The sequence below is a fragment of the Protopterus annectens genome, chromosome 3.part1, assembly GCF_019279795.1.
Source record: "Protopterus annectens isolate FY-2018-M chromosome 3.part1, PAN1.0, whole genome shotgun sequence".
Classification (NCBI taxonomy): Eukaryota; Metazoa; Chordata; order Ceratodontiformes; family Protopteridae; genus Protopterus; species Protopterus annectens.
In genome coordinates this window covers 1106654817-1106680458 of record NC_056732.1, presented here as the reverse complement: position 1 = coordinate 1106680458, position 25642 = coordinate 1106654817, and the positions used below count along the sequence as shown (strand labels likewise).

Here is a 25642-nt window from a genome sequence, read left to right as displayed (position 1 = left end):
ACCTAAGATGTTAATCAGAAAAGGGTTTCCTGTTACAATGTCCCAGTTTTCTTCAGTAACATTTTTGATACTGTGATCATCCAAAGTGTATTCAGAATGCAGCTATTTTTGCATTTGTTATTCTCTGTGGAATTTCTTAACATTCTCCTACTGGGGAGGTAGAGTGAAAATGCTTCAGTCCTTTTCAGTTCTGTAATGGGTTCCAGGATGTTTTTTAACATCTGACTTTCATAGCCACTCACTAGAAAATCATTCTCTAAGTTGTTCAGGTTTCTCAAAAATGGTTCCATCTCTGTGGTAATTCTAGCTAATCTATAGCCGTGGGACTTCACTACATTATACTTGTGTTTTGTAGGATGTAGATTTTTACTGTGGAGTAATAAGTTAACCCCCGTTGGTTTTCTGAATAGGTCAGTGGTGATTCTGTTATTGTTGGTGTCCTTGGAAATCTGCATATATAACAAAGTGGTTGAAGTATAGCTATGGGAAGAGGTAAACTTCAGGAAGGGGGTTGCTTGATTGAGGTAAGTGATAAAATCTCCAAACTGCAAGGTGTCACTTTTCTGCACAATAAAGATGTCATCAATAAAACGTAAATAGCATTGTGATATGCTGCATGTAGTCTGTGTTGAAAATAGAATATGATTTTTACAATTGATTTTTTACATGCAAAGTGTATATGTATATATTTATATATATTTTTTGATTGCCAAATGGACTAAGGTTGATATATTTCCAGCAATGTAGTATACTGTCTTGGATAAAATCACAGACTTAACCTTCTTCTTCCTTCGGCTGCTGCCGTTAGGGGTCGTCACAGCGGATAATCTGTTTCCATTTCTTCCTGTCCTCTGCATCTTGCTCTGTCACACCTTAATAATCTGGTTAAATAAGAGGTACCACATCATTATAAATTTTATTTAAAGTACATAAGGGTTATATTATTATGACAACTACTACATAGGGCAGGACCAGCTTGAATGTCACACTGATGGGGGAAGGGATGTGAATTTAACATGTGTATCAATAACACTTTGTTTTACAGCACAATAAACCACTCCCTTGCTTGATAAAAAGTGTGTATATATATATATATATATATATATATATATATATATATATATATATATATATATATAGAAAGCTTGTGAGGAAACTATTACTCTGTTTTTGTTTTACTTGGATCGCTTGTCTGTGTACTTAATTAAGGATTTTCGACTGGAAATAGGTTGCCTGCCTTGGTTGGATTACTTTCGAATACCTAGTAATTCTGTACAATTTTATATATATATATATATATATATATATATATATATATATATATATATATATATATTTTTTTTTTTTTTTACTTAAGATGAGTTTTAAGTTTGCTACTTCTGCTACTATTGTCTGATCTGATGAATATACAGTGATTAACTAGAGATATATGGACTGAAAATCTTCCACACAGAGAAGTTACCTATTGGGTGTTCACAGACAATTCTGTTTTTATCTTCACAGAACCAAAAAAATGAGGAAATCAGAACAATTGTCCTTTTCCTTTTTGGAATCAAAATTAAGGAACCAGTTTCTAAAGTAACTTTAGCCAAATGGTTCGTTGACTGTATTTCTTTTGTATACAAAAACAATGGGTTTGCCTTTACCAAAAGCCCATTCCACTAGATAAATGGCAGTTTCTTTAGCCTTTTTGTGTAGAACTTCCTTGGATGATGATTGTGTGGCTTCAACTTGGGCTAATCCTCATACATTTATTGCTCATTACTAATTGGATCTGCACTCCTGGGGAAGAGCAGCCTTTGGCTCAGCTGTGTTCAGGGATATCCTTCCTTAAGAGTCCTCCCAGGATTTAGGTAACTGGGGAATGTGTCCCAACAGCTAAGGAATGAATGAAAGTGACAACATAGATAAAAAAAAAAAAAGTTATGTACTAACCATAACGTTCCATCTGTGTTGTCCATTTTCATTCTTCCTCAACTTCCCTCCCATCAACCCCCCCCTCCTTGTTTGACTTTTGTAAAGATCAGAAGGTGCTGCTGTTCCTTTGTTTGAGTTCCAGATTCTGTTTTATTCTATCATTTCTTACTGCTTTGCAGGTATAAGGGGCAGCAAACAAGAGCTGAAGTATGTTAGGTGGCTAGAGCATTATGGGTGAAGGGAGGAGCTCAAGAGTTTGTGTTCCACAAGCTGGAAGAAGTGACCAAGTCAGATCAGGAATTGGATCCGAACCCAACATTTGAGGGAGAATGAAAATAGATAACATAGATGGAACTTTATGGTGAGTACATAATTTTTTTTATTGACCATGGGATGGGATGGGTAAGGTCAGTCTCTAACCAAATGGGACAGGTTAATTTGAGCACAAAAAGGAAACATGGCTAGCCTAGTACTTGTGTGTGAGCCTATGAAAAGCAGGGAGAAGTGTGAATAATATTGCCTGCCTTATTCAGTGAAAATGTAATTGTAACTTCTAGTACTGGACTGCTTTGTATAAATGTGTATTCCTTAGTAATCAGTTTAGAAAGATGTTATGGATCAACCACTAGAGTAAAAGACACATCATGCTTGAGGTGTGACAAACTGTATAATGAAAATTATGTCAATAAGTTAAAGTTGGCTTGAGAAAAACTAATAAAGAGTTGAAGAAATTTACTTGGGAAGGGAAGAGGGCAAGAGATAAATGAAATATCTTGATTTTCCCCTTAGAACAATGTGGTTTAGGATTAGCTGATTTAAAGGAATAGCTACACAGTTAACATTCATATATGTAACGCAAGCATAAACTCAGCTCCTTATCAAAGTTTTGCAGTAACTGCTGCAACTGGTGTGGAAAAAGAATCCAGTCCCTTAGAAATCCCCCCTAAGAAAAACCTTATCCACTTACTTACATAAGTCTAGTTAAAGATGTCTGAGCAGAAGTCAGGATGTTAACCACCCTGAATGTGGATAAGCCATAAGCAGGATCCCTGGCCATCAAAAGAACTGGAGAACGGTGTGATCAAACTAAAGGGATTAAATGTTTGTGTGAGGTTTACTGTACAAGTGAGTGAGGAGAATTGAATAATCTGAGGTAGAGGGGATTCTCCAGTAGGCAAGGTCCCAGCAAGAGAACTATACTCGTCGAGGCAAAGGGCTTTGAGGATTAACTGGTTCTTGCTGTGCGTGGCTTTCTTTAAGAAGTTTGGAAACAGGGGAAGTATTGAAAAAGTGTAAAGGAAACCTAGGGTTATTCTTGAACAAAGATGTTTTTGGATATCTGTCCCTGGACAGGGAGTAAGGATAGAAAGCTGCTGCATCTGGAGTTGGTTGAGGAAGCAGATAGGTCACAGTAAGGCTTGACCTGGTGTTTGAAGTTTGACTTCACCACAGAAAGATGTGGGAACCACGCATGTGGCATCAAGAAACAGTCTGTGCCTGTCCACCAAAGAATTGGTCTGTTCAGCTATGTGTATTGCTAAGAGAATGCAATGGGACAAGATCATTCATTCCCATAGCATCTTGACCTCTTGACACAGGGGATATCAGTGGGGCCTTCCCTGCTTGTTGGTATACCATTCCACCGTTAGGTTGTCTGAGTGGATGGCAGTTCCACCATGTGTGGAAGAGAGTCCTGGAAAATCTGTAATTTGAGGCAGACCTCTTTCATTTCCATTTCATGTTTGTGTAGATTGGACTCTTGCTGTGACCAAGTCCCTTGAATAGTGCTTGGAGTGGATGGTGTGAAAGGAGTCCACAGATTTCTCAAAGATGGCTGTTGCCACCAAATCTGCAATATTCTTGTGTGTGCTGTCGTGAGATCTGAAACTGAGAGTACTGGACCTTGAGGATTTATTGTAGGAACATATTCTGATAATTTCCAAAAGGCATCACAAGTATTATTGGTTCCATAAAGCTAAATATTTTGAGGCATAGTATTGCATTTACTCTGAATAAAAGGAAGATATACCTGGGATTGAATGGCTGCAGTCCAGTCCTGCAGAAGACTAGCTGTGCAAGATAGTGTTTCATTGGTATCCTGTGAAAGTCCGTGCTTCACCAGGATCCACAAGGACTAGAACAGGTGGAATAGGGATTCCTGAATGGGGTAGCTAGGAGCCAGTTATCCAAGTAGGGGAACACTTTGGTCCCAGGTGGTCTTAAATGAGCTGCCAGTATGGTCATACATTTTGTAAACCCGATGGGGCTGTATTGAGACCTAGTTAGGCGGTTCTAAACTGAAGAAGTGTTGGATTTTACACTGAAATGCAAAACAAGCTTGTTGTTCTTGGCTATTCTGCTGTATAGGTATGCATCACAGATGTCTGAAGAGGCAGTCACACTTTAGTAAAAGATGGAAGATAGACTGCTCTGTGAGTGTCCAGGTGACTAGTCTGAAGTCATTCATTTTCTTTGGAGTCAAATAGAATCTTAAGTAGCATTCAGGCCCTTTATAGTCTGTTGGTTCCTCTTGAATTGCTGTCTTTTTCTAGGAGACTGATGACCTCTTCTGAGTCCTGACTCCTGACCACACCCTTCTTATGGGGAGAGACATATGTAAGGCAAATTGTCAGTTGCTGAGGAGGAGAAACGAAGGGTATGTATGGTATAGCTTCTGAATACAACTTCCTTTATCATCTTGTATTGCATGATGGCCTTTCATGCAGGGAAATGAAGGAATACATGATCCCTAACTGACTGCAGAGTGGCATCACAGTTGGGCAAGTCCCTAAGGGTTGTGCTGCTGGCCTGCAGGAGGAGTTTTGTGGAAGCCTTGATTCCGATGACCACTTATGCCTCAAGTATGTCTTCCATTCTGGAAGCTAGTGTATCCATGTTGTCCTCTGTCAGAGCACAATCTAAAGTTCTGCTTCTAGCTTTTCCTAAAGTGTAAGTTCTTGGCCCTTTTCTGATTGTGAGAATATGTCTGCAGATAAGGGGAGACCTTGACACAGTCACCACGAGTATCTCACTTTTTCTACAGCTTTACTTTCACTTTAGGACAAAATTACTTGGTGCCTTTAAAGGAGGCATTAGTGAAGTTTTCAGTAAAGTTACAACACAATGTCTGAGTGCAGTGAGTGTACAGATTGTAGTGTCTGACCCAACTGCTCAGGTTGCCCCACTGTCAGCATTATGGGCAAGACACTGGGACATATTTGAAATAGTAGACTTAACTGCTGCCTAGGACTTTAATTTTCCCCATAGATATCCACGTAGCAGCTTCATCGACTTGCTGTACGTTTCATTTGTCAACATACATTGAAGCTTGATCATGTATATCAGTGCCCTGAGAGAAAAGATGATGGATGTATATATGCTTGCCAAACTGTTCCAGAGCTATATAATCCTTATCCTAAAGATGATCTGAATGACTGCCATCAGAAAGTTCTTTTCTGAGAGCTGCTGCTACGACTGCGGAGTTCGCTAACAACATAAGTCTAAGATTAATAGTCCTTAGGAGGCCAGAGGATCTTGTGCATTTTCTTGGTCCTAGGCCCTACAGAGTCTGACTCTGGCCATGCCGTCTCTTTGGCAAATGCAGCCATCTTGTCAGCCAGGGGAACCCTCCAAGAGGACAGTGGAAGAAAATGGAACAGTCCTGTAGGACATCTTTTGACAGAGTCCTTCTGTCCCTTGAACTTGAGGATTCCCTTTCTCCTCTTGAAGATCAGGGTAGGACAGTCCATAAGGGAGTGTCAGTACTTCCTTTTGCAGTGTTTCTTCCTAGTACTCCCCGGAGGGTAAGTGTCCAGTGGGGAAGAAGAATAGCCTGTGTGAGATACCTTATGCTTATCTGTGCAGTGGCTTTACACTCTCCTGCCACTCTGGTGCGAAGGATAGATTGGTTAAAAGCTCTGAACTGTGGGAGTCTGGGGCTGAGCAGACCACTAGAATACTCCAAAACTGATCAGTCAACAGTAAGTATTGTGTTGAGGTCTGTTTTGTGTGTGCCTGCTGTGATGCTGAGACTCCTGGTGAAAAGTGATCCCATGGTTTAGAGATTTTTTTTGGTGCTATGGGTGGATGACACTGAGATGGATAATTTTGGTCTTGCGGCATTGAATGCTGAAGTCATTAAGATATTAAATGGCACATGATATGTTGGTGCCTTGGTCATGGTTGACTCCCTGATGCCAGTGACCTCACTCCTAATAGTCAGTACTGAGACTACAGATGATGTGTCAACACTGAAGGTATAGAAGAAGTAAACACCTGCAAGGCAACTTGTAGCAGGAAAATCAACCCTGAACCTGCCAGCCCCAAACAGGGAGCTGAAAAGAAAGCATGCAGGTAGGAGGGAGGGGGGAACACAACCTTCTCTTCTCATCTTGGAATTGAAGGTTGGAGAGGGTGCATACATATCAGTCTTTTACTAAGCCTCCCAATATCTTCCCTCAGTCAAATTTACTAACAGTAGGAGACTGTGAAGGGAGCAAAATGACCAAACATTTACAGGTCCAACACATAAGAAACATTGCTGAGCCATTTTCTTAGAGGAGCATGTGTCACTTCAGAAACTTGAACATGAGATGCACCTGAAGTTTAAGATTTCTTTAACTGAGACTGTTAAAGCTTCAACAGCAGTAGTAGCAGACTCCACTCTTTACACCTAAGATAGGGAGTCCTTGGAAGTTGAGTGGAAGACCCGTCCTACCCATCTTGTGTTTTTGCCTTCTTTGAACCTTAACATGTATCAAAATAACTCCAAGTAATATACCTTTTAAATGAGCTTATTTTTACATTAATTTAGCGTTCTTGTTTAAAACGCTTCAGTAACAGAGGATTCAGTATTCAGATGTACTTCATTCACGTTACACCAAAGTACACTTATACTAATAAATCCAACAAGAACGTAATTCAGTACACTTATACTAAGGCTTGATTTTGTATCTTCACTTTTTGAAACCAGAATGCTTCTCATACTTCTCCTGCTTATCCATTTTGAACAGAAAAAAACATCATCAAAGGTAATTAGCTTTAACAGACTACAACCAAATCACATACAATGTCAACAAGAAGCTCTAGCAAAAAGACAGACTGCAGCCCAACACTTTGAGCAAAATGGTGGCACCAATCTACAAATCTAGGGAGACGAAACTTAATAAATGTTCAGTTTAATATGGAAAATGGAAAGAACTGACCTAAATTTAAGACAGATTCTCAAATGACATAGAGAAAGAAAGGTTTGAAAGCAAAAACACAGCAAATTATCCAAAGCAGCAATGAATAAGTATTAAAAATAGTGTGCATCTGTCTCTGAGATGCAAGCTGTTTAATGACAAGTGATATCTGATGAAGCAGAGAGTTGCAAAATATTATGGGAGGTAGGGGAGAAGTTAAGAATCTAGGAAAGTTTTAAAGGTGCCAGGCTGACCAGTTTGACATCTAGTCCTACCTCTTGAAATGAATGGAATGAATTATTTAAAATCATATTTTTCTCATCTTTAAACTGTATACATTCTATTTCTTCAGGTACTCTATACAACAAGAATTCAAAGATGATCCTTTTATTAAATCTGTATTCATGGTACACATTATTGTATTTAACAGCTTGCCTTCTTCTTTGCTTTCATTGTATGATAAACTGAAGTGGAGCAAAAAGTGAAAGTAATAGTGAGTTAAACCATGAAAGGCATATTTTTCTACACTCATCCATCCATATTCATTTTATAATAACTTGATTTATTACTTATAGGGTTGCAGAGAAGCCAGAGCTTGTCCTGGCAGCCAGTGGGCACAAAGCGTTGAAATCCATTCTGGACAGTGAGCTGGTCTGTCAAAAATGCTCATCACTCTATTACACACTACACACAAAACAGTAGGCAATTTGGAGAACACCAGTACTCCCACTACATTTCTTTGGGAGGTAGAAGGAAACTGAAGCACCTGAAGAAAGTGCACATGGGCACAGGGAGGCATGCATACTCTACACAAAAGGCAGTGCAACCAGAATTAATCAAGAGAACCTCTTTCAGTGAAGTAGCAACACTTCTCACTGTGACACCTTCTACATTTGAATCAGAATTCTTTGTGAAGATGAAACTATAATTTCTTGTTACGAAGCACCCTGACTTGTGTTATAGGTCAAGTCCTTTTGTTATATGTTATCGTCAGTGCCTGTAAGCCAAAGACCATTTTATGGGGAACCAAGGTTAAAGACAAGATTAACATTTTATATTTACTGTATTAAATTTGTTAATCTGGGTATGGGCCACTCCATTTAGTCCCATTTCAGCACAGCCCTGGTGTATGACATAAATTAGAATACAACAGAAGCTGAAATTATGTGAACAGTAACTTATGTTGTATATACATACAAGTTTGTTTATTAACATACTTAAGGGTTAATTCTTAGGCAGATGGCATGGGTACAGGGTTTGAATCTTTCCATCTTTACAGTAGAGAGTTGATTAGTCAAACTAATTGGGACCAAGGGTAGTTCGGATAGTCAAACTGTTCAGATAATCAAATGTACATTGAACTGGATAAAAAAACTTCTAAAATCTTGATTTTTCTGCACTCAGGGAATACACTTTTCAACCATTCAGCAAGTCCAGTGGACAACAAAGAATATTTTTCGCACACAAGCAGGCTACAAGTTCAAAAACATGCACAAGCTAATATGTATAACATTTACATATTCAGACTTTGATTTTTCCTACTCAAAAACTTTGGAAGACTGGGTTCGGATAATTAACGTTTTGGATAATCAGCACTACTGTATTTGTCAACCTGGTGACCTTGAGCAAATCACTTAAACAACAGTACTTTGCGGCAGTTGAGAATTTGGGCTAAGTTTTTAATGGTCTCCAGGACTGTTTGCCTATGAATTAAGTATAATTACAGGTGAATATCAGCAAGGTAAAAAAAAATTAAGAATTAATAAAGTCATATAAATGCACGAAGAAGGAAGGCAAATAAAACTGTCTAAAAAGTAAAATACATAAAGATAAATAATTGTGTGGTAAAGTGCAAGGAGTACTGTGGGTAATCAGTAAGATGGGTCATAAAGATGGCTTTTTAAAGAGCACTTGAACTGCCATACAGAGGAAACCCTGAGCCCACATAATTAATGTATTTCAGAGGTGAAGCCCTTGGTAAGGAAAGGGCTGAAAACCAGAAGATTCAGGCCTTATAACTGGAAGTGCCAAGTGAAATGCAAGATATCACAGATGATGAAGACCTGGGTCATGATGGTGGACTGGATGGACCAAGACTGCAATCTTAAAATAAAAACAGTCCACTGTTGAATAGGAAGCCAGTGAAGTTCACACAGAAACAGCATAATATGATGGCAATGTGATACCTTTGTAAAGAGCTAGGCCACTAATTGTTGTACTTCCTGCAAGCAGTCAAGTTTGTAGTTTGGAAATCCTACTTACAAGGCATTGCAGTGGTTCAGTTTAAGCATTCACCACAGCAAGACAGTCTGTTGATAGAATAAGGTGCTTAATGAGTGATGTGTTCCCAAGATCAAAAATAGGACAATTAGTCTGTCAGTAAAACCTGGACTTTTGAGGTCTTCTTGTCCAAGACAACATCTAGATCTCACACTTTCAGTATGAATTACAATTTGTCAACTCTGTAGATGACTTTAGAGGACAGAAGTGTTGTGCAAATGAGTCCTGCAAAGTGGCTTACAACTATGGTAATGGTCTCCAGGGTATTTATTGCATTTCTGTTAGTTCATAGTTATCCATTTGTGGATACATTCTAGGTCTGCTGCTAGAGTGCTCTATCGGGCACTTGAGGAAAGCAAAGGAAGGGCTGTGTGTTGTCAGCATAGCAGTGGTATCGCAAACACCTCCTCTGGATAACTTTTTCTAAAGGAAGCAAGTAGACAGTGAAATACAGTTGTCATAATATGAAACCCTGTGGTATACCACAGCTAAGAAAGTAGGATTCAGAGGAGCTAACCTTAGACACTAATTTGTGAATATTTGCAGAATGGGCGAATGCAAACCAATCTAGTTCAACACTGGTAATATCACAATGTTGTGAAGGGCCCAGAAGGATGCCATGATCCATCCTGTCAAATTGCAATGAGAGATCCGGTAGGATACATATATAAAGATTTATGTATAATAATGAAAAATTTACATGCTCTACAGTGGATTTAAATAGTGTGTACAGTTGTCACCTTAGACACAGCAATGGTACAGATGGTGATTAGCAGCGTGTTCATTTGAGTTGTTCATGGGATTTGGCAACTGCATAGTTTTAAAATAAAAAAGGTCTAGAAAATGACTGGACAGAGTAAATCAGTGCACTGAAAGTTGAATAGTAAGTAGTACAGAAATCACATTGTTGGGAGTTGCATGGTGTGCACATTTATTAGTCTCATACAGTAGGTTTGCATTTAGAAGATGGTATGTACAGTACATTAACACACACTACATTATGTGGTCTGCATTAGTTGAACTAGTCGCCTCACTTACCTGGATAGAGTAAAGGAAAATAAAGAAGGGTTGGGACAAGATTTAGGTTTTGCCAGAGAGAAGTTTATCACTTGTCAGAAGGTGAGATTTAAATCCCAGTTTAGACAGAATAGGAAGGGATCCTTATTTTATGCATACAGACCTCATTTACTGATCTCCTGTAGCTTGATATATCTACCTGTGGTAAGATCCTGTCAGTCTGTATTAAGATGTACCTTAAGCAGGATTATACCGTCCCTTTTGTCACTGACATGATCTTAGTTTCTAAACATTTGAGTAGGTCAAATGCTGTTATGGTACTCTTCATTCTTACTGAACTTTTTTTAAAAATTTTTCATTTTGTTAACCAGCAAGGTAGTCTAGTCCAAAGACCCTTTTTAGCCATGACCAAAGCCAAAAGTCAGTAAGACATAACATTACAGTACAGTTGAGGAAGGTTATCAAAGTTTAGCTTGCACTACAACTGAAAGGACATATAAGTTTACATTGTACTACAATTTAAAGGATATTTGGAATGATATGTTGCCCACTTTAAACAACAATATATCAGAATTTTAGAATAATTTTTCTGTCTTGGTACTGCCTGACAATGGATTGACAAAAAACACAATTTATTCTATAAATGTGCTGTAAAGTATGTATTACACTACAGAACTGGTAATGTACAGAAGATTAAGCAGATGTATATGCAGCTGACCTAGTATTTTCTGTGGCAGTTGGCCACAGCCAGCTTAGTGTATGTAAATGTATATCTATGCATGTGTGCCTGTGTCATCACTTGGCAAGATGACTTGAACATATCCGATCCCAAGGTTTTTGTGTCATTTCCAAGTCCCTACCAGTTTAGTACAATGTCTTTCACAGGCATTCCTTTCTGCCTTCCTAGGATTAAAGGAGACCGGTTGGATCCAGACTGCTTTGTCACTGATGGAGAAAATAGCAAGTAGGATGTGTTGCAGTTTTAACATTTTTCTGAATGTGGTCACCAGATACAAATAAGTAGAATGGGTGAGAGATTTTTTGGTATAATCTTAATTAAGTTCTTTGCTTAAAAAGTTGCACTCAGTCTGTTTCAAATGCTATAAATAGAGGGGCATAAATATCATGTTACAGTCTTCAGTTCCATCTATGGAGTAAGCTTCCCTTTAGAAAAACAGAGACATTCTTTAAGACCATTTATCTTGGTTTACTATAAATACTTGAACATGGTTGTAACTGCTGTGCTGTCTGCAGAGCTTTTGCTGTAAATCGATGTGAAGGAACTCTTAGAGGGATGGTGCATTAACCTCTTCCCAGTCACATTTCAGATATGTCTTTGGAGACTGTTGCAGTTGATAGTAAGACCTTTATCGCAGTAGGTATCTTGTTTTTAAACTGTGATGTTAGCATATGAAACGGTTAATTTGCAGCAGGCTGGGGAAGGAAGTGGAGCAGTGCAGCAGTATTTAGTAGCTAAATGCTGAGCAAATACAATCGTGGCAGGATATTTTTTTAAGAAAATGTCTGTCTTTTACAGAAAGTAAAATATTTACAAACATGCGGGGTATTCATCCACTGTTTCCCATAGAGATTATTCCTTGTATTCTGCATTTGCAGTAGCATCTTTCAGATTTGTGACTTATCATTACCAGCTGCAAATATTGTTTTATCATTATTTTTCAAACAGATAAGAAATCAGTAGTTTTTGGTTTTACTATAAGGAAGTTTCTGATTACTTGCTTTAATGATAAGTACCCACTGAAGGCATTTCTCTGTCTTGTGGTGCACTGCATGTGTTTAACTTGCTACCATCTTTTTTTTCATTTTGCAGTGCATACTGACAAACTTCTTTGTCAAGCTCTTCTAAATAAACAACGTGAAATAAATGCCAACGATTTGACTTTACAGTTTGAAGTACTCCAGAAAGAAAACATATTGTTGATCCTGTGTCCCAATGCTAGGTGAAGGTCTGCCATTCAGAAAGGGGGGGGGGGGTTGTACAGGTTAATAATCATAGATTGTTTTGTCATTTCTGAGAGATTTGAGGCAATGGAGAGATTGTATTGTTTTGTCATTTGAAAGAGGTTTGAAGCAAGAGTGAGACTGTAAATACGTAAATGGATGTCACTGTCAGAAGCTGTGCTAAGAATGGCCAGAAATTAAGTGTTCTGCTGTTTTACTGCAGGGATCTGTAAGTTGCTGCTAAGATGGCCCTTATTCCTTAAGGTGGAGGGGGAGTGGAAGATTCAGTGTGTTGATGTGTAGCTTGGGGGATGTACTGGGCCTGCTAGGTCGATTAGCTAGCTTATTTATGAGTATTTTGCAAGCAATGGAGAGAATCCAAGAGTTAACAGTTTGCATAGCAGAGTGGGGAGGTGGCTGATGCACGGACTTGCTGCTGTTGCCAAGATGCAATTAGTCATCTTATGGTTTAATACATTGCTGCATTACGCTGATCAGGTGTGTAAGAATGGCTTTGGAGTAGTTTTTTTTTTTTCTTACTGCACAAATGTTTTGTTTTATTATTACTTTAGTAGTCGGATGTACTGCTGTACTGATGGTACAGAAATTTGGCTTTCCAGGATGCTGTAACTCAAGAAAATGTCTCACCTGCATAGCAAAGAGGGATGAGTATTTAAACTGAGTGATGAGAGAGAGGTGAGGAAACTGAGTTGTAGGGTGTGCCCTCTTTGTTCTGTGGCTCCTTCATTGCAGGGGTGACTTGAATTTTTTAGATAGAAGCTGATGCTGTCTGCCTTTTATACTGAGCCTTGGATATCGGAAAATTTAAACTTTCAGCAGTAAATGCTACCTTGGCTCAATCTATATACATTAGCTTCAATGTATTTTTATTTTTGTGAGGATTTGCTGCTTTGAAAATCTGTTTTACTTTATTGTAAGAAGTTTATTAAAATTGTATGTGGGTTATTCTATGAGGCATTTGCATACAGTTTTATTTTCTTTTAATATGTCAAGTCTAAAGCAGCATAATAAGCATTTATTTCATTTTTGTTAGTACAATTTTGGAAGAAGAAAAAATACAGCAAGAAGAGCGTATCAGAATGGAGATGAGACGTCAAGTTACAGTCTCTTGGGATTCTGGTGGGTCAGATGAAGCACCTCCCAAGGTAAGTTTGCACTGCACTCATGGGAAAAGGTTATAGTGAGGCTGATTTTAAGGAGAGGTACAACATCATGACTCATGACATCATTCTGACACTGTATGTACCTTCATCCACTTCAGTGTATTGTTTGTGCCACCTCATTTGAAATATCTGTGCTAGTTGCTTACCTTTGCATTGGAGCTAAAAGAGTATGTGACTTCTTTGTAATGGGCTTTTGCTGTGGGGACACTGTTGATAAGTAAACCTAATGTTTTTTTTGTCCAACCATGCTAACACAATGTATATGAGTTTTTTGATGTTTTCCCCTTCCAGAATCTCCCTTAGAGTGTTGCTGCTGCTTCTTCCAGTACTTCTCATCCTTGACTAGAGCCTTCTTTATCCAGCATTCTGTGCCACTCAGTAATTACTGTGTGTAATGCCATATCAGAAGAATGAACAATCTGGAATAAACCCTAGCTTCTGATTGTGTGTTCTGTGTTTTGTATTTGGTAGCAAATTTGTCATTGAATTTGAAATCTAAGGGTTCAAAACACTAATAGAGACTAAGGCTATACCTGAAACACTGAAATCGTAGTACATCATGGGGAGCATAGTGTACTGATAAGTTGCACTGTAATTTGCATGAGAGTGTGCACATTATTTTTTTTATGAAATGGTAAACCAAGGTCCACCTGTTGAATTATGTTGTAAAGTAGTGAGATGTTTAGGTGGCTTGGAGTGCATGAAAGTTGATTACATCATACCTGTGTGAAAATTGCTCTTATCTGGAGTAGTTGCTGCAAAGTAGTAGTCTCACTTGCTTTGATAAGTGATTTCTTTAGCGCTAATAATAATTACGGGAGTGTAGTGGGCACATCTGCCAGCATTAAGGGTGTAGGTGGCTGTGTTTCAGAAAAACAAAACAAAACATGGTTTTACGTGGACTGCAGTCAGAAGGGACTTCACCTTTCGGTAGAGAACTCTGATGGCAATTTCCATGCATTTTCTTAATGAGACTACTTCAGTATGTCTCGGTCTGTGGGAGGAAAGATACAAGAATAGGAAATAGGTCGACCTTCTTCAGTTTTTTTTCTACCACCTGAATAGACCTCATATAGATACTTGTATCCTGTGTTTTGTTTGCATATTTTTTGCACTATTAATGCCTTTTTTTTTTTCCTTATTTGCTTGTGTTATATTTAGACATAGTTTTATCTGCTATTTTGCAGGTGGGGGTTCACTTTATCTGCTTGAATGTGTTGTAAGCCTGCCTTGTTTTTTGAGGCCTTACTCATAGGTTAATAGTCGTTTACTAGGCTAAAGACCCCTGGGGCCTTTTTAAGCCTAGCCTTGCTTCCCAAGGTGAGAATCAAACCCTGTACTTTGACTTTGAAACACCTTAACCATTATGCCAACCCCGAACACCCCCATCTTTTTGTAGCTGTCTCTCCTGTCCCAGATTTGACTGCCAAACCCTTTCTTATATCCTCCTCAGATGTCTGGAATGCCTGCATTCATATCCTACTGAAGAGTTTCTGTTTTGTTCAGTGTCTATGACAGTTTATCGCAGGCAGTGTCTGTTTCTTTCGGAATATGAGGTGTTTCTCCTATTTATGTTTCCCATCCTACTTACTTGCAGATTCCCGACTGAAGGATTATGGAACTTGCTTCTCTCTGCAGTTTCATTACTGAGGTCACTGTTATGACAGTCGGGGCATACTTTTCCATCTGTGGAGGAGTCTTCACTTTCTCTTTTATGGAAAAATGATCTTGATGAATGGTATTGTTGGTTCAGCGACTGGGAAGGATTTTGTATTTCTCATATTTCTGTCTAGTAAAATGACATCAGCAAATAAACAAAGCGATACCAAAATTACTGACGTTGCTCACACTATAAATGCACAGTAGATTAAAAACAAAATGTGAGCACACCAACACAGCCACCAGCAATATAATATAATATAACCCAGCGAAAGCAATAATCCTTGTCAATAAATCTTTTTTGTTTATATTTATGGTGGCTCTTTGGTGTGCTCAAATTTTGTTTTTATCTAATAAAATGATATGACTGTTGCAGCCTTGTTACTATTTTTTTTTATGTTCACTGTTATTGATGATGGTCTAGCATTCTTGTCATAGTGTTCATTGACAAAGAGGACTGTTGCTTACTGCTCTTTTGATAGTGTCAGAGCTATCATTGACATTACATATGATGTGGCTGTTCTCATGGTTCTCACTGATGGCACCTCATTCAGCAGAGGGTGGATGTCCTTCAAGGATGCATCTGCAGTCCTTACATATGGGTTGTCCTGCCTCAGGCAGAGCGCCTGGGGTATAAAAGTGTCAGCCGACACCATCTTCCTCAGTCTTTCTTGCTGCGTGGTGCCCGAAGCAGAAGCAGTTCGCAGGTGCCAGTCGGCCAGCTCCTGTAACTTCAGCTACCGAAGACTTCAAAAAGCTAAGTACCCCGTTGGGGACTCTTTCTTGCCTCAGCCGATGTCAGATCAAACGCTTAAAGTTAATAATTGCTTGACTTGTCATTCCTACTGCCTCCCCTGCCTAGGCCCAGACCACGACGTCTCGGCCTGTACTGCCTGTGCCTCCTTTAATCGACGCACTCTTAGGTGTCGGTCGGAGTTTGCAGAGGAATTTTTTGGGGCTAGTTTCTCTTATAAAATGCCGTCGGAGACTCAGACTTCTCATTTAACCAAGAAACAGAAGGACAAGGACCGACACACACGGACCGTGGTTTCGGCTGAAACTGCTCCTAGGCCTGCCGCGAGTGTCTCGGTCTCGGCTGAAACCGAGTCCTTGGTACTTCCGTCTGTAGAAACCGCTCAACCGACAGCCTCGGTCCCGGAGGCCTTTTCTGAGTCGGTTATAGAATTACCCTCGGAAACCGGTGTTCAGGAACCTACCGACACCATTCCCCTAGACAAAACTACTCCAGCACGTGGGGCAGCCAGGCCCCCTGCATCCATGTCCATAAAAGGTTTCACTAGGGCTAAAGCTGCTAAGCAACAACAAACTCTTTTTCTCAGGGATCCACTACAAGTTCTCAGATACTAAGTTTGGCTGAGGACCTTATGTCCTTAATTAGGGGCTGTCAGCCTCATCCGGACAGGGGCTCTCAACCCCCTCTAGACAAAAGGCCCAGGGTTGAGTCTGCTGAACCTCAGTCCTCTGATGAGGCCTCTGATGGCTCTGCTCTATCAGACTACCAGGAGGAGGCCTTCACGGCCTACGAGGATTCTGATGCAGAGGAATCTATTCCCTCTGCCTCCCCTCCTGAAGAGCTGTCCTTTGGGGAGACCCTTCACTCCATGAGAGAGCATTTCCAATGGCAGGGCCAGGAATTCTCCTATTCCAGGAAGAGATTAAGGACTTTTCTTCATTTACCTCAGCATAGACCTTTGGCTATTCCTCCTGTTTTAAGTGTCATTGATGATGTGTATTCTGAGTCTAGCACTACCCCTGACACCCTTCCTCCGGCTCCTGTTAAACCCGATAGGTACTACAGGGTCCCGGACTCGCATCATTTCCTTTACAAGGCCCACTCTGCTGACCCAGAAACTATTTCCCAGGGTCCTAAAGGGGTTGCAGCTGCCACTACTAAAATCCACTCCCCTCTGAAAGGGAGTCCAGGGCTTTAGAGAGATGGGGTAAAAGTGTACACTTCTTCCACTCTGTCTATGAGGGCTTTAAATTGTCAATTTCATATGATACAGTACCAAGAGTATTTGTTAGATGAATTGCAGAAACAAATGTCTTCGCCTGAACCCCTAGATCGTAAGTCACTTCAGGATCTGGTACATAATTCACAACAGGTTAGCAACCATTTCTTGCAGTGTGGTTATGATGCATTGGAAGCTTCATGTAGGTCAGCAATGACAGGTGCAGTCATACGTAGACATGCCTGGCTGAAGGAACAATCTCTGCCAGATCATGTTAAGGCTAAGCTTCTGGATGCTCCACTGGAAAAGCAAAAGTTATTTGGCTCCACTGCTCAAGAGGTCTTAAAGAAATTTGAGGAAAAGGCAAAATCTGTACAAACAGTCAAAGATTTCCTCCAGGTACAACCACCAAGATTCAGCAGAAATTGGCCTTCTAAGAATTGGTCCTTTCCAGAAGAGAGATTTCAAAGAGGCAAGAACAGGCGTGCCAGAGGTAGAGGGCAAGCTAGAGGCTCCTACAGAGGATGTCAATGGCAGCCTCCTAACCAGAGAGGTAGTGCAGGTCCAACAACTGCTGCACAAGGACAGACTCAATGACTTCACCTTGACCTCGCCGACCAGGGCTCAATTAGAAGCACCTTTGGGCGGAAAGCTGTCTTTATTCTCAAAAAATTGGCACAGTATTACAAGGGTCAAATGGACACTGCAAATAATAGACAAAGGATACAGGTTCCATTTCTATACATTACCAGAAAGAATGCCAAACCTGCCACCAAATCAGAGGGCAGAGGCTTTAAAACAAATTGCCAACCTATTGCAAATGAAAGCTATAGAAAAGGTTCCTCTCGCAGAACAGGGCCAAGGATTTTATTCCAGACTATTCCTTGTCCCAAGAAAAGAAAAACAATGGAGGCCTATTCTCGATTTGTCCGCACTGAATACTTATCTCATTGTGCCAAAATTCAAAATGCTGACCCTACAGCAACTCCTTCCCATGCTGGGCAAGGGGTCTTGGCTGGTAACTCTAGACCTCAAGGAGGCATACCTGCATGTCCCTATCAGACAAAGTTGCAGAAGACACCTCAGATTTCTTGCAGGTTCAGAGCATTATCAATTCTCAGCATTGCCCTTTGGCTTATCTACTGCGCCCAGACTATTCACGAAATGCCTGGCATCAGTAATTGCACACTGCAGACTTCAGGGGATTCAAATATACCCGTATCTGGATGACTGCCTTATACAAGCGGACAGCCAACAAACTTTGGAAAAACATTTGAATTATGCCATCCGCCTACTGCAGGCCTTGGGATACACAGTCAACATTCACAAGTCAAGACTTGTGCCATCCCAAAGAATAACTTTTCTGGGTGCGGAACTAGATACAACCACCCAAATGGCTTTTCTCACAGAAGAAAAACAAAGACAACTACCGGATTACTTCAAAAATCTAACAAAACAAACTCAGATGACTGCAACGAAAATCCTGCAGGCCCTGGGTTACATGGCATCGTGCATTCTTCTGATTCCACAAGCAAGGCTGCATATGAGAAAACTACAATGGTACCTAAGGAGTTTATGGTCTCAGCACAATCACAGCCTAGAAGCTTTGATACCACTCATTCCATGCCTTCAAAAGGAATTCCTGTGGTGGGCCCAAGCAAGCCAGTCAAACAGGGCCTGCCTTTCAGCAAACCAGTAACCAGCCAAACCATTACCTCGGACGCTTCAGACCATGGATGGGGAGCACATATGGAGGACAGATGCATCCAAGGTCTGTGGTCTCAGAAAGAATTAGCATGCACATAAACCAAAAGGAAATGCTGGCAGTGATTCATGCAATCGAGGCCTTCAAGCTCTTTCTACATCAAGGCCACCTGCTAATAAGGACAGACAATACCACAGTTATGTGGTACATAAACAAGCAAGGAGGTACCCATTCCTACCCTCTTTGCAGACTAGCAATGAATCTTTGGGAACTTTCCTAAAACTCAATATAGAGCTGCAATCCCAGTTTGTGCCAGGAAAAGACAATATACTGGCGGACAGCCTAAGCAGAAATACCATGGACCCACACGAATGGATGCTGCACCCAGACATCTTCCTTCAGATAACACAATCATGGGGAGGCGGACATAGATCTTTTGCCTCCCACCACAATCATCAGCTGAAGAAATTCTGCACAAGGACATACCACCCACAAGCATGGAAAGTGGACGCCCTCTCTTTCAGTTGGAATACTCTAACAGTGTATGTATTTCCACCACTCCCACTAATGACCAAGGTCTTACTGAAAATCAAGACAGAGCAGCCAAAAGTGATTCTAATAGCCCCAGACTGGCCAAGGCAGCACTGGTACCCACTGTTATGGAGCCTGTCACACACGAAACCGTGGCCTCTACCACTATGGGCACTCCTCCTGACACAGCACAATTACAAAACTCTGCACTCCAGCCTGAAAACCCTGCAGCTGACAGCCTGGAGAATACCTTGACTCCTCACCAGGAAAAGCTATCCAAGAGAGTGAAGGATATCATCATGGAAGCTCGCAGACCTTCCACGAGAAAGACATATTCAGCAAAATGGAATAGATTCCACACTTGGAGCACCGCAAAGGGCCTAGATGCCACAGTGATGAGCATGGCACATATCCTGGAATACTTGGCAGACATGCTCCATAATGGCCTTTCTTACTCTTCCATAAAAATTCATGCTTCAGCAATTTCAGCAGAATACAATACTGATCCACCTGTCTTCTCTCATCCTCTCCTAAGGCAGTTTCTAAGAGGAATTAAAACATCAATCCTCCAAGAAAACCACCAGTGCCTACATGGGACCTTAACTTCATGTTGGAAAAGTTGACTTTACCTCCCTTTGAACCAGCAGTATCTTCAGAGTTACAGTTCCTGTCTTGGAAGACTGCCTTCCTTCTGGCCATAACCTCAGCAAGAAGAGTATCTGAATTGCAGGCACTCATGGCAGTACAACCATTTCTTATTTTTCATCAGGACAGAGTCTCCTTGAGAACCAATCCTTCATTCATGCCAAAGGTGGTATCCAGGGTCTCATTGAACCAAGCTATTCACCTGCCTACCTTCTTTCCAAACCCACAAAACAAGGGAGAGAAACTTCTGCATACCCTGGACATTCACAGACAGTTACGCTACTTCTTGGACAGAACTAAGACTTTCAGAAAAACTGACCAGCTGTTGGTAGCATATGCTGCAGGCATTCAAGGAAAAGCAATTTCCAAACAGACAATTTCAAAATGGATAGGAAATTGCATTCGATTCTGCTACTCTTGTCATGGAAAAGCTGTGCCAGCTAACATCAGACCTCATTCCACCAGAGCTACAGCCACCTCCACAGCCTTCTTAAGAGGGGTGGCTACCAAGGACATTTTAGAAGCTGCTACATGGAGCTCTGTGCATACATTTTCCAAGCATTACAATTTACCCTTATATTCCAGATCCAGAGCAGGCTTTGCTACGGCAGTCCTGCAGGGCATTTTAGCTACAGCATCATTTTTTTTTTAGAGCCTACCACCCCCAGCTTGGCTATGGTACTCTACCCATATGTAAGGACTGCAGATGCATCCTTGAAGGACATAGTACAGTTTTGTACCTACCATAAATGTAGATGTCCGATAGGTATGCATCTGCAGTCAGGTTTACCCTCCTTCCTTCCCCTCTGTGGTACTTCTTGGGTACTTATCCCTCTTATAGCTAGCTGGGGCTATCTATTATGGTGAATTTGTTTTATATTACTGTGCATGTTTGCAATATTTTGTATTTCTATCAAATTTAGCCTTCCTTAGAGGGCACCTGGCATCTGGGGCAAGAAAAACTGAGGAAGATGGCGTCGGCTGACACTTTTATACCCCAGGTGCTCTGATGTCGGGGAAGGGGTGACATCAGCCGACGCCGGACCCAGACTTTGGAATCCGGCCGACCGAAGGGCTACCTGAGGCAGGACAACCCATATGTAAGGACTGCAGATGCATACCTATCGGACATCTACATTTATGGTAGGTTAAAAACTGTACTTTCTCTACCTACCCAATTGCTTTGGAGACTTAACCTTTGAACTGTATCTTGACAGCTTATTCCTGCCATGGTTACTATTACCAGCAAGTGAGCTCTGGGTCAGTCTCTATCAGGAGTCAGATTTGGTCACTTTCTTGAGAAGCACTTCACAGTGTTTGGGGTGGATGGCTGGTACTATTGTACCGCAGCTGGAGTACTTGCTTACCCTATCTCTATCTTATTTAATAGGACCATCACAGAAGGCACTATACCATCTCTTTGGAAGTTCTCATATATTATACCTCTACATAAGGGAGGAAACTCAACTGAACTCTCTAATTTCCGTCCCATAGCTCTTTCTCCTTTGGCAAAATTCATGGAGAGATGCATTCACCAGCAACTTCTCGATCATCTGCTCCAAAATAATCTTTTAGCTAATTGCCAGCATAGTACTACTATGGCACTCCTATCCTTTTCTGACTCAATTAATAAAAATCGAAACAACAACTTCCTCACCTCTGCTCTTTTTCTAGACCTCTCCAAAGTCTTTGACATGGTGATTCATCACTTAATGATAGATATACTTACTTCACTTTCAATTGACACTCAGGAATTCAAATGGTTTGAATCCTATTTAAGAAATAGACAACAGGCAGTCCTCTGGGACAACAACATATCTACTCTACTCCCTATCTCGCAGGGAGTCCCACAAGGCTCTATTTTGGGGCCCCCTCCTCTTTTGTATTTTAATCAATGACCTGAAAACATCCCTACCTCAAACCACCTGTATTCAGTATGCCGATGACTCAACCCTAATCTGCGCCACAGCATCTTCTGCTGAACTCCAGTCTAACACCCAAAAAGTATTTACCTTAGTTGAAAACTGGTTCTCCAAATGCTGTCTCCTCCTTTACCCAAAAAAAAAATAAACTTCTACTGTTTACCCCTACCCAGAAGTCTCCCTCTATTGGTTTCACAATCGTATCAAATAATGGCACTGTAATAGTACCAGACACAACTACTAAACTCGTAGGCATAACAATTGACCATAACCTCAACATTGACTCGCACAAGAACTCAACCATCAAATCAGTGAATAGAAAACTGGGTTTCCTCTATAGGCTAAAACCCTTCCTTACACCTATAGCCAGGACTACTATTGCCCATACTCATCTAATTTCCACCCTTCTCTATGCCTCCCCAGTTTTTACAAATCTATCCAAAAACAATCAAAATAAGCTGGCCACTTCTTACAGTAACATTGCCAGATTTGCCACTGGATCCCCATTCCATACTCACCATTGTCAAAATCTAAGGAAACTAAGATGGTTGGAACTGCAAAACCAGCTTCTTTTTCAGCAACTAACCATCACCCACAAAATCTTGCATCATCCTGCAAATACTCCCATTCTCTATAACTTGATCAACCCATATAAAAATCTAAGTACCCTGCTCTCAGCTAATAAGTTACTAGCTGCAACCCTAAAATCCAATAACAAATCAGGTGGTTCTCTATTTACTAACACCATTGGAATCTTTTGGAATAAGCGTCCAAGTAATCTGATATCCCTTTCATCTGCTCCACTGTTTAAAAAGCAACTAAAAACCTTCCTTAATTCACAATGGCTATGTCCATGCACCAATCCTGGCTGATATTCTTTTGTCACAACTAACCTTTCTAGTTTATTAAGTTTCTGCTTTGAACTCTGTTGCCAAAAGTTTCTATTTTTGTCTTGTACCTAATATTGTATATACCAAGTTATATGTCCTTTCCTTATTGCTGCTATTTTTTTTTTGTCATATAATGTAAATAAGCCTAACTTGAAGGTTTTTTTTTTGTTACTATGTAAAACCAATTTTTGATTAGTATCCCCTTATGTTTATATTTACTCATGTATATTAGTTGTATACAACTGTAGTGGAGCTTTTCTCCCCAGGCCTCTACTGAAAATGGATATATATCCAGCTAGACTAGCCCAGTCAACAAATGTAAAATTATCTAATTTCTTACCTAAATACTAAGACATCTACAGTGTTTTCTTGTGCCTTTCCCATTTCCAGTCATCTTCTAAAATTGCCACGTCTGTCATTCCCTTGCCATGTTTTGCAGGGCTGTACTGTAGGTTGTCTTTAATGGATTTCAGACTTTTCCTGTAGGTGACTTAGGTCATGAAGTGTGGATTTGTTTTAACCCTTGTAGAACTCAGATTGTAGTTCTGCCACCTGCACTGTTTATATTTCTGTTGTGTCCATTTCAGAAGTCTTTGACAGTCTGCAGGTTGACCCATGCATCTGAAGTCTTTGGTGTATCTGCTGCTGTGCGTTTCTCCGTTTTGAATCAATGTCTTTTTGCTGTTTCAGTTGTGACACTGACTACCTAAAGCCATTGCTTACCACTATGCTGTCTTAGTCTTCTTCCCCTGGCTATGGGTTTTGCACAAGTGAGTTACTGGAGAATGATCCATGTCACGACAGTAGTCTCTGGCACAATACCATCGGCCAGCTCTAGGATTCGCTTTTAGGTCTACCGCAGGTTCTTCCTTTCTACCTGCTGTAGGCCGTGGTTTCAGAATTATGGAGTTTGAGCTGCTTAGGTGATTGCTCTTGGGCTGTCTGATTTTTTTTAGGTAAGGGTAGGTCCCATTTCAATGACTCCTGCATCTGGGATGTTATTGCACAGACCTGCTAGGTCTTCTTGTTGGAACTTTGAGCACTTCTCTCTTTACATAAGCTCATGCCCATCTGGAACATCCTCTAACAAGACATTAAGGAGCTTAATTAATGCTTGCCCTTACTGTCTTTTCTGCCTTTCATCCATGGCCTGTTGATGGGGAGAGGATGGGAAGGTGGTGGGGGTGTTAAAACTGTTGTAATTGTCTTTTGGGGTTCACAGTTTTAAATTTTTGCGGTGGTGGTGCTGCGGTAGCGTTGTCGTCTCAAATTAAGACGTTGCCCCATTCGATACTCAGTTAGAGCGTCTTCTGTGTGGTGACATGCGTAAATGGGCGTTCCTTCGTTGAAGGTTGTGCATCAGGCCCGGCAAGTCGACACGTAAAAATCTACTGCCAATCATTAGCAGACCGGAGTTCCGCTGTGGCGACCCCTAACCGGGAAAAGCCGAAAGACAAAACAACTTATTTTTATAAAAAAACATGCATTGCAATATTAACAAGATAAAACAGAAAGAAAAAAAATCTCCTGCATGTTATGTGCATTGGTTCTGATACTGGTTCCATGGAAAGGAATTTGGGTCATTCAGTGTAATTTCCAACTTTTTAGGAGTGAAAAAATTGCAATTTGTCAGTCTTTAGTGCTGAAATAATTCTTTAAAAATTTCCGAAAATGGCTTGATCCATAATACCTGTAATCTCTAATGGATACTGTCTACTTTTTTATCATTGTTTAACCCTTCTGAAAGGCCTAAACATTGAAAATGCTGCATATCTGCAACTAATACGTCTTTGGTACTTTGTTTAAAACCTGTAATATTTTATTTCTACCTGTTTGCAATCCCAGTTTGACAAAATAAGGGTTTTTCATGATATTAAGGTCTTAAAACAGTTGTTGAGGGTGGTTTACACACTTTCTTAGCAGACTCCTAATCTACTTTGTTCCTGTCTAAGGACTCTAGGTCAAGCATTCATTTCTGGAAACAGTAGTTGCCTCTTATAAGCTTATACATCACATGCCTTGTCTCTCTCTAGAGCTGACTGTTACTTTGGATCTCATTAATTACTGTTTATAATTTCAGCTCTGACAGGGGAGACTTCCTTTTCCATTTTCTTTTGATCACTAATTTTGCTGCTGTCATCTAAACACCACCTAGTAAGGAGGTCTCCTTCTTTGGCTAGTCATTGTTTGGAAACCAAATAACAAGAAACAGGGCTGGGGTTACCCATACGTTTCCAGGCTACATCATGTTACTATCTGCTTATAATTGTTGATTAAGCTCATCCTGTTTGTTACATTCTTGAAAATATGCATCCAGATACCAAAAGCATAGGCCTCACATCCCCTTCAAGTAGCAGTAAAACCTAAGAGTATTCTTGCTGATCTGCTGGGTGTATTAAAATGTATCCTTTACTATTGGGGATATCATGCTGAGGATAGACAAACGGCCAGCCAGCATACCATAGCCTTTACACCTTCCAGACGTCGTATGTCAGACATATGACTTGTGTGCAAGGTGTACCTTCCAGACGTCGTATATCAGACATATGACCTGTGTGCAAGGTGTAAGGTACATATGTGATGTACAAGCACCTAATACTTAGAACTTTGCTGCTCATCCAAATGCTACCTTTCAATTTAGTCTTCAGTCCATTCACTGAGGTGGTATACCAAGCCTTCTAAAGATAAGTGTCCAGTTGGGGTTTCTTCCTTTCTTATTTTCTTTCTTTTACATTAGTTTACATGTCATTCAGGAGGGGGAGATGTGAGTATGG

General features: G+C 40.5%; 1 protein-coding gene across 13 annotated transcripts in view; it reads left to right on the top strand.

Annotated features, from left to right (window-relative positions):
* The window catches only part of PTK2 (protein tyrosine kinase 2), a 4250095-nt gene that overhangs the window by 3464642 nt on the left and 759811 nt on the right, over positions 1 to 25642 (top strand). For 11 of the 13 annotated variants that reach the window (XM_044067250.1, XM_044067257.1, XM_044067247.1 and 8 more), the window contains one exon: positions 13414 to 13525. In XM_044067250.1, coding sequence (XP_043923185.1) covers positions 13414 to 13525 — 112 coding nt within the window. Of the gene's footprint in view, positions 1 to 11655; positions 11773 to 12918; positions 13056 to 13413; positions 13526 to 25642 lie in introns of those variants that run through there. The other 2 variants (XM_044067261.1, XM_044067260.1) reach the window with 2 other exon arrangements.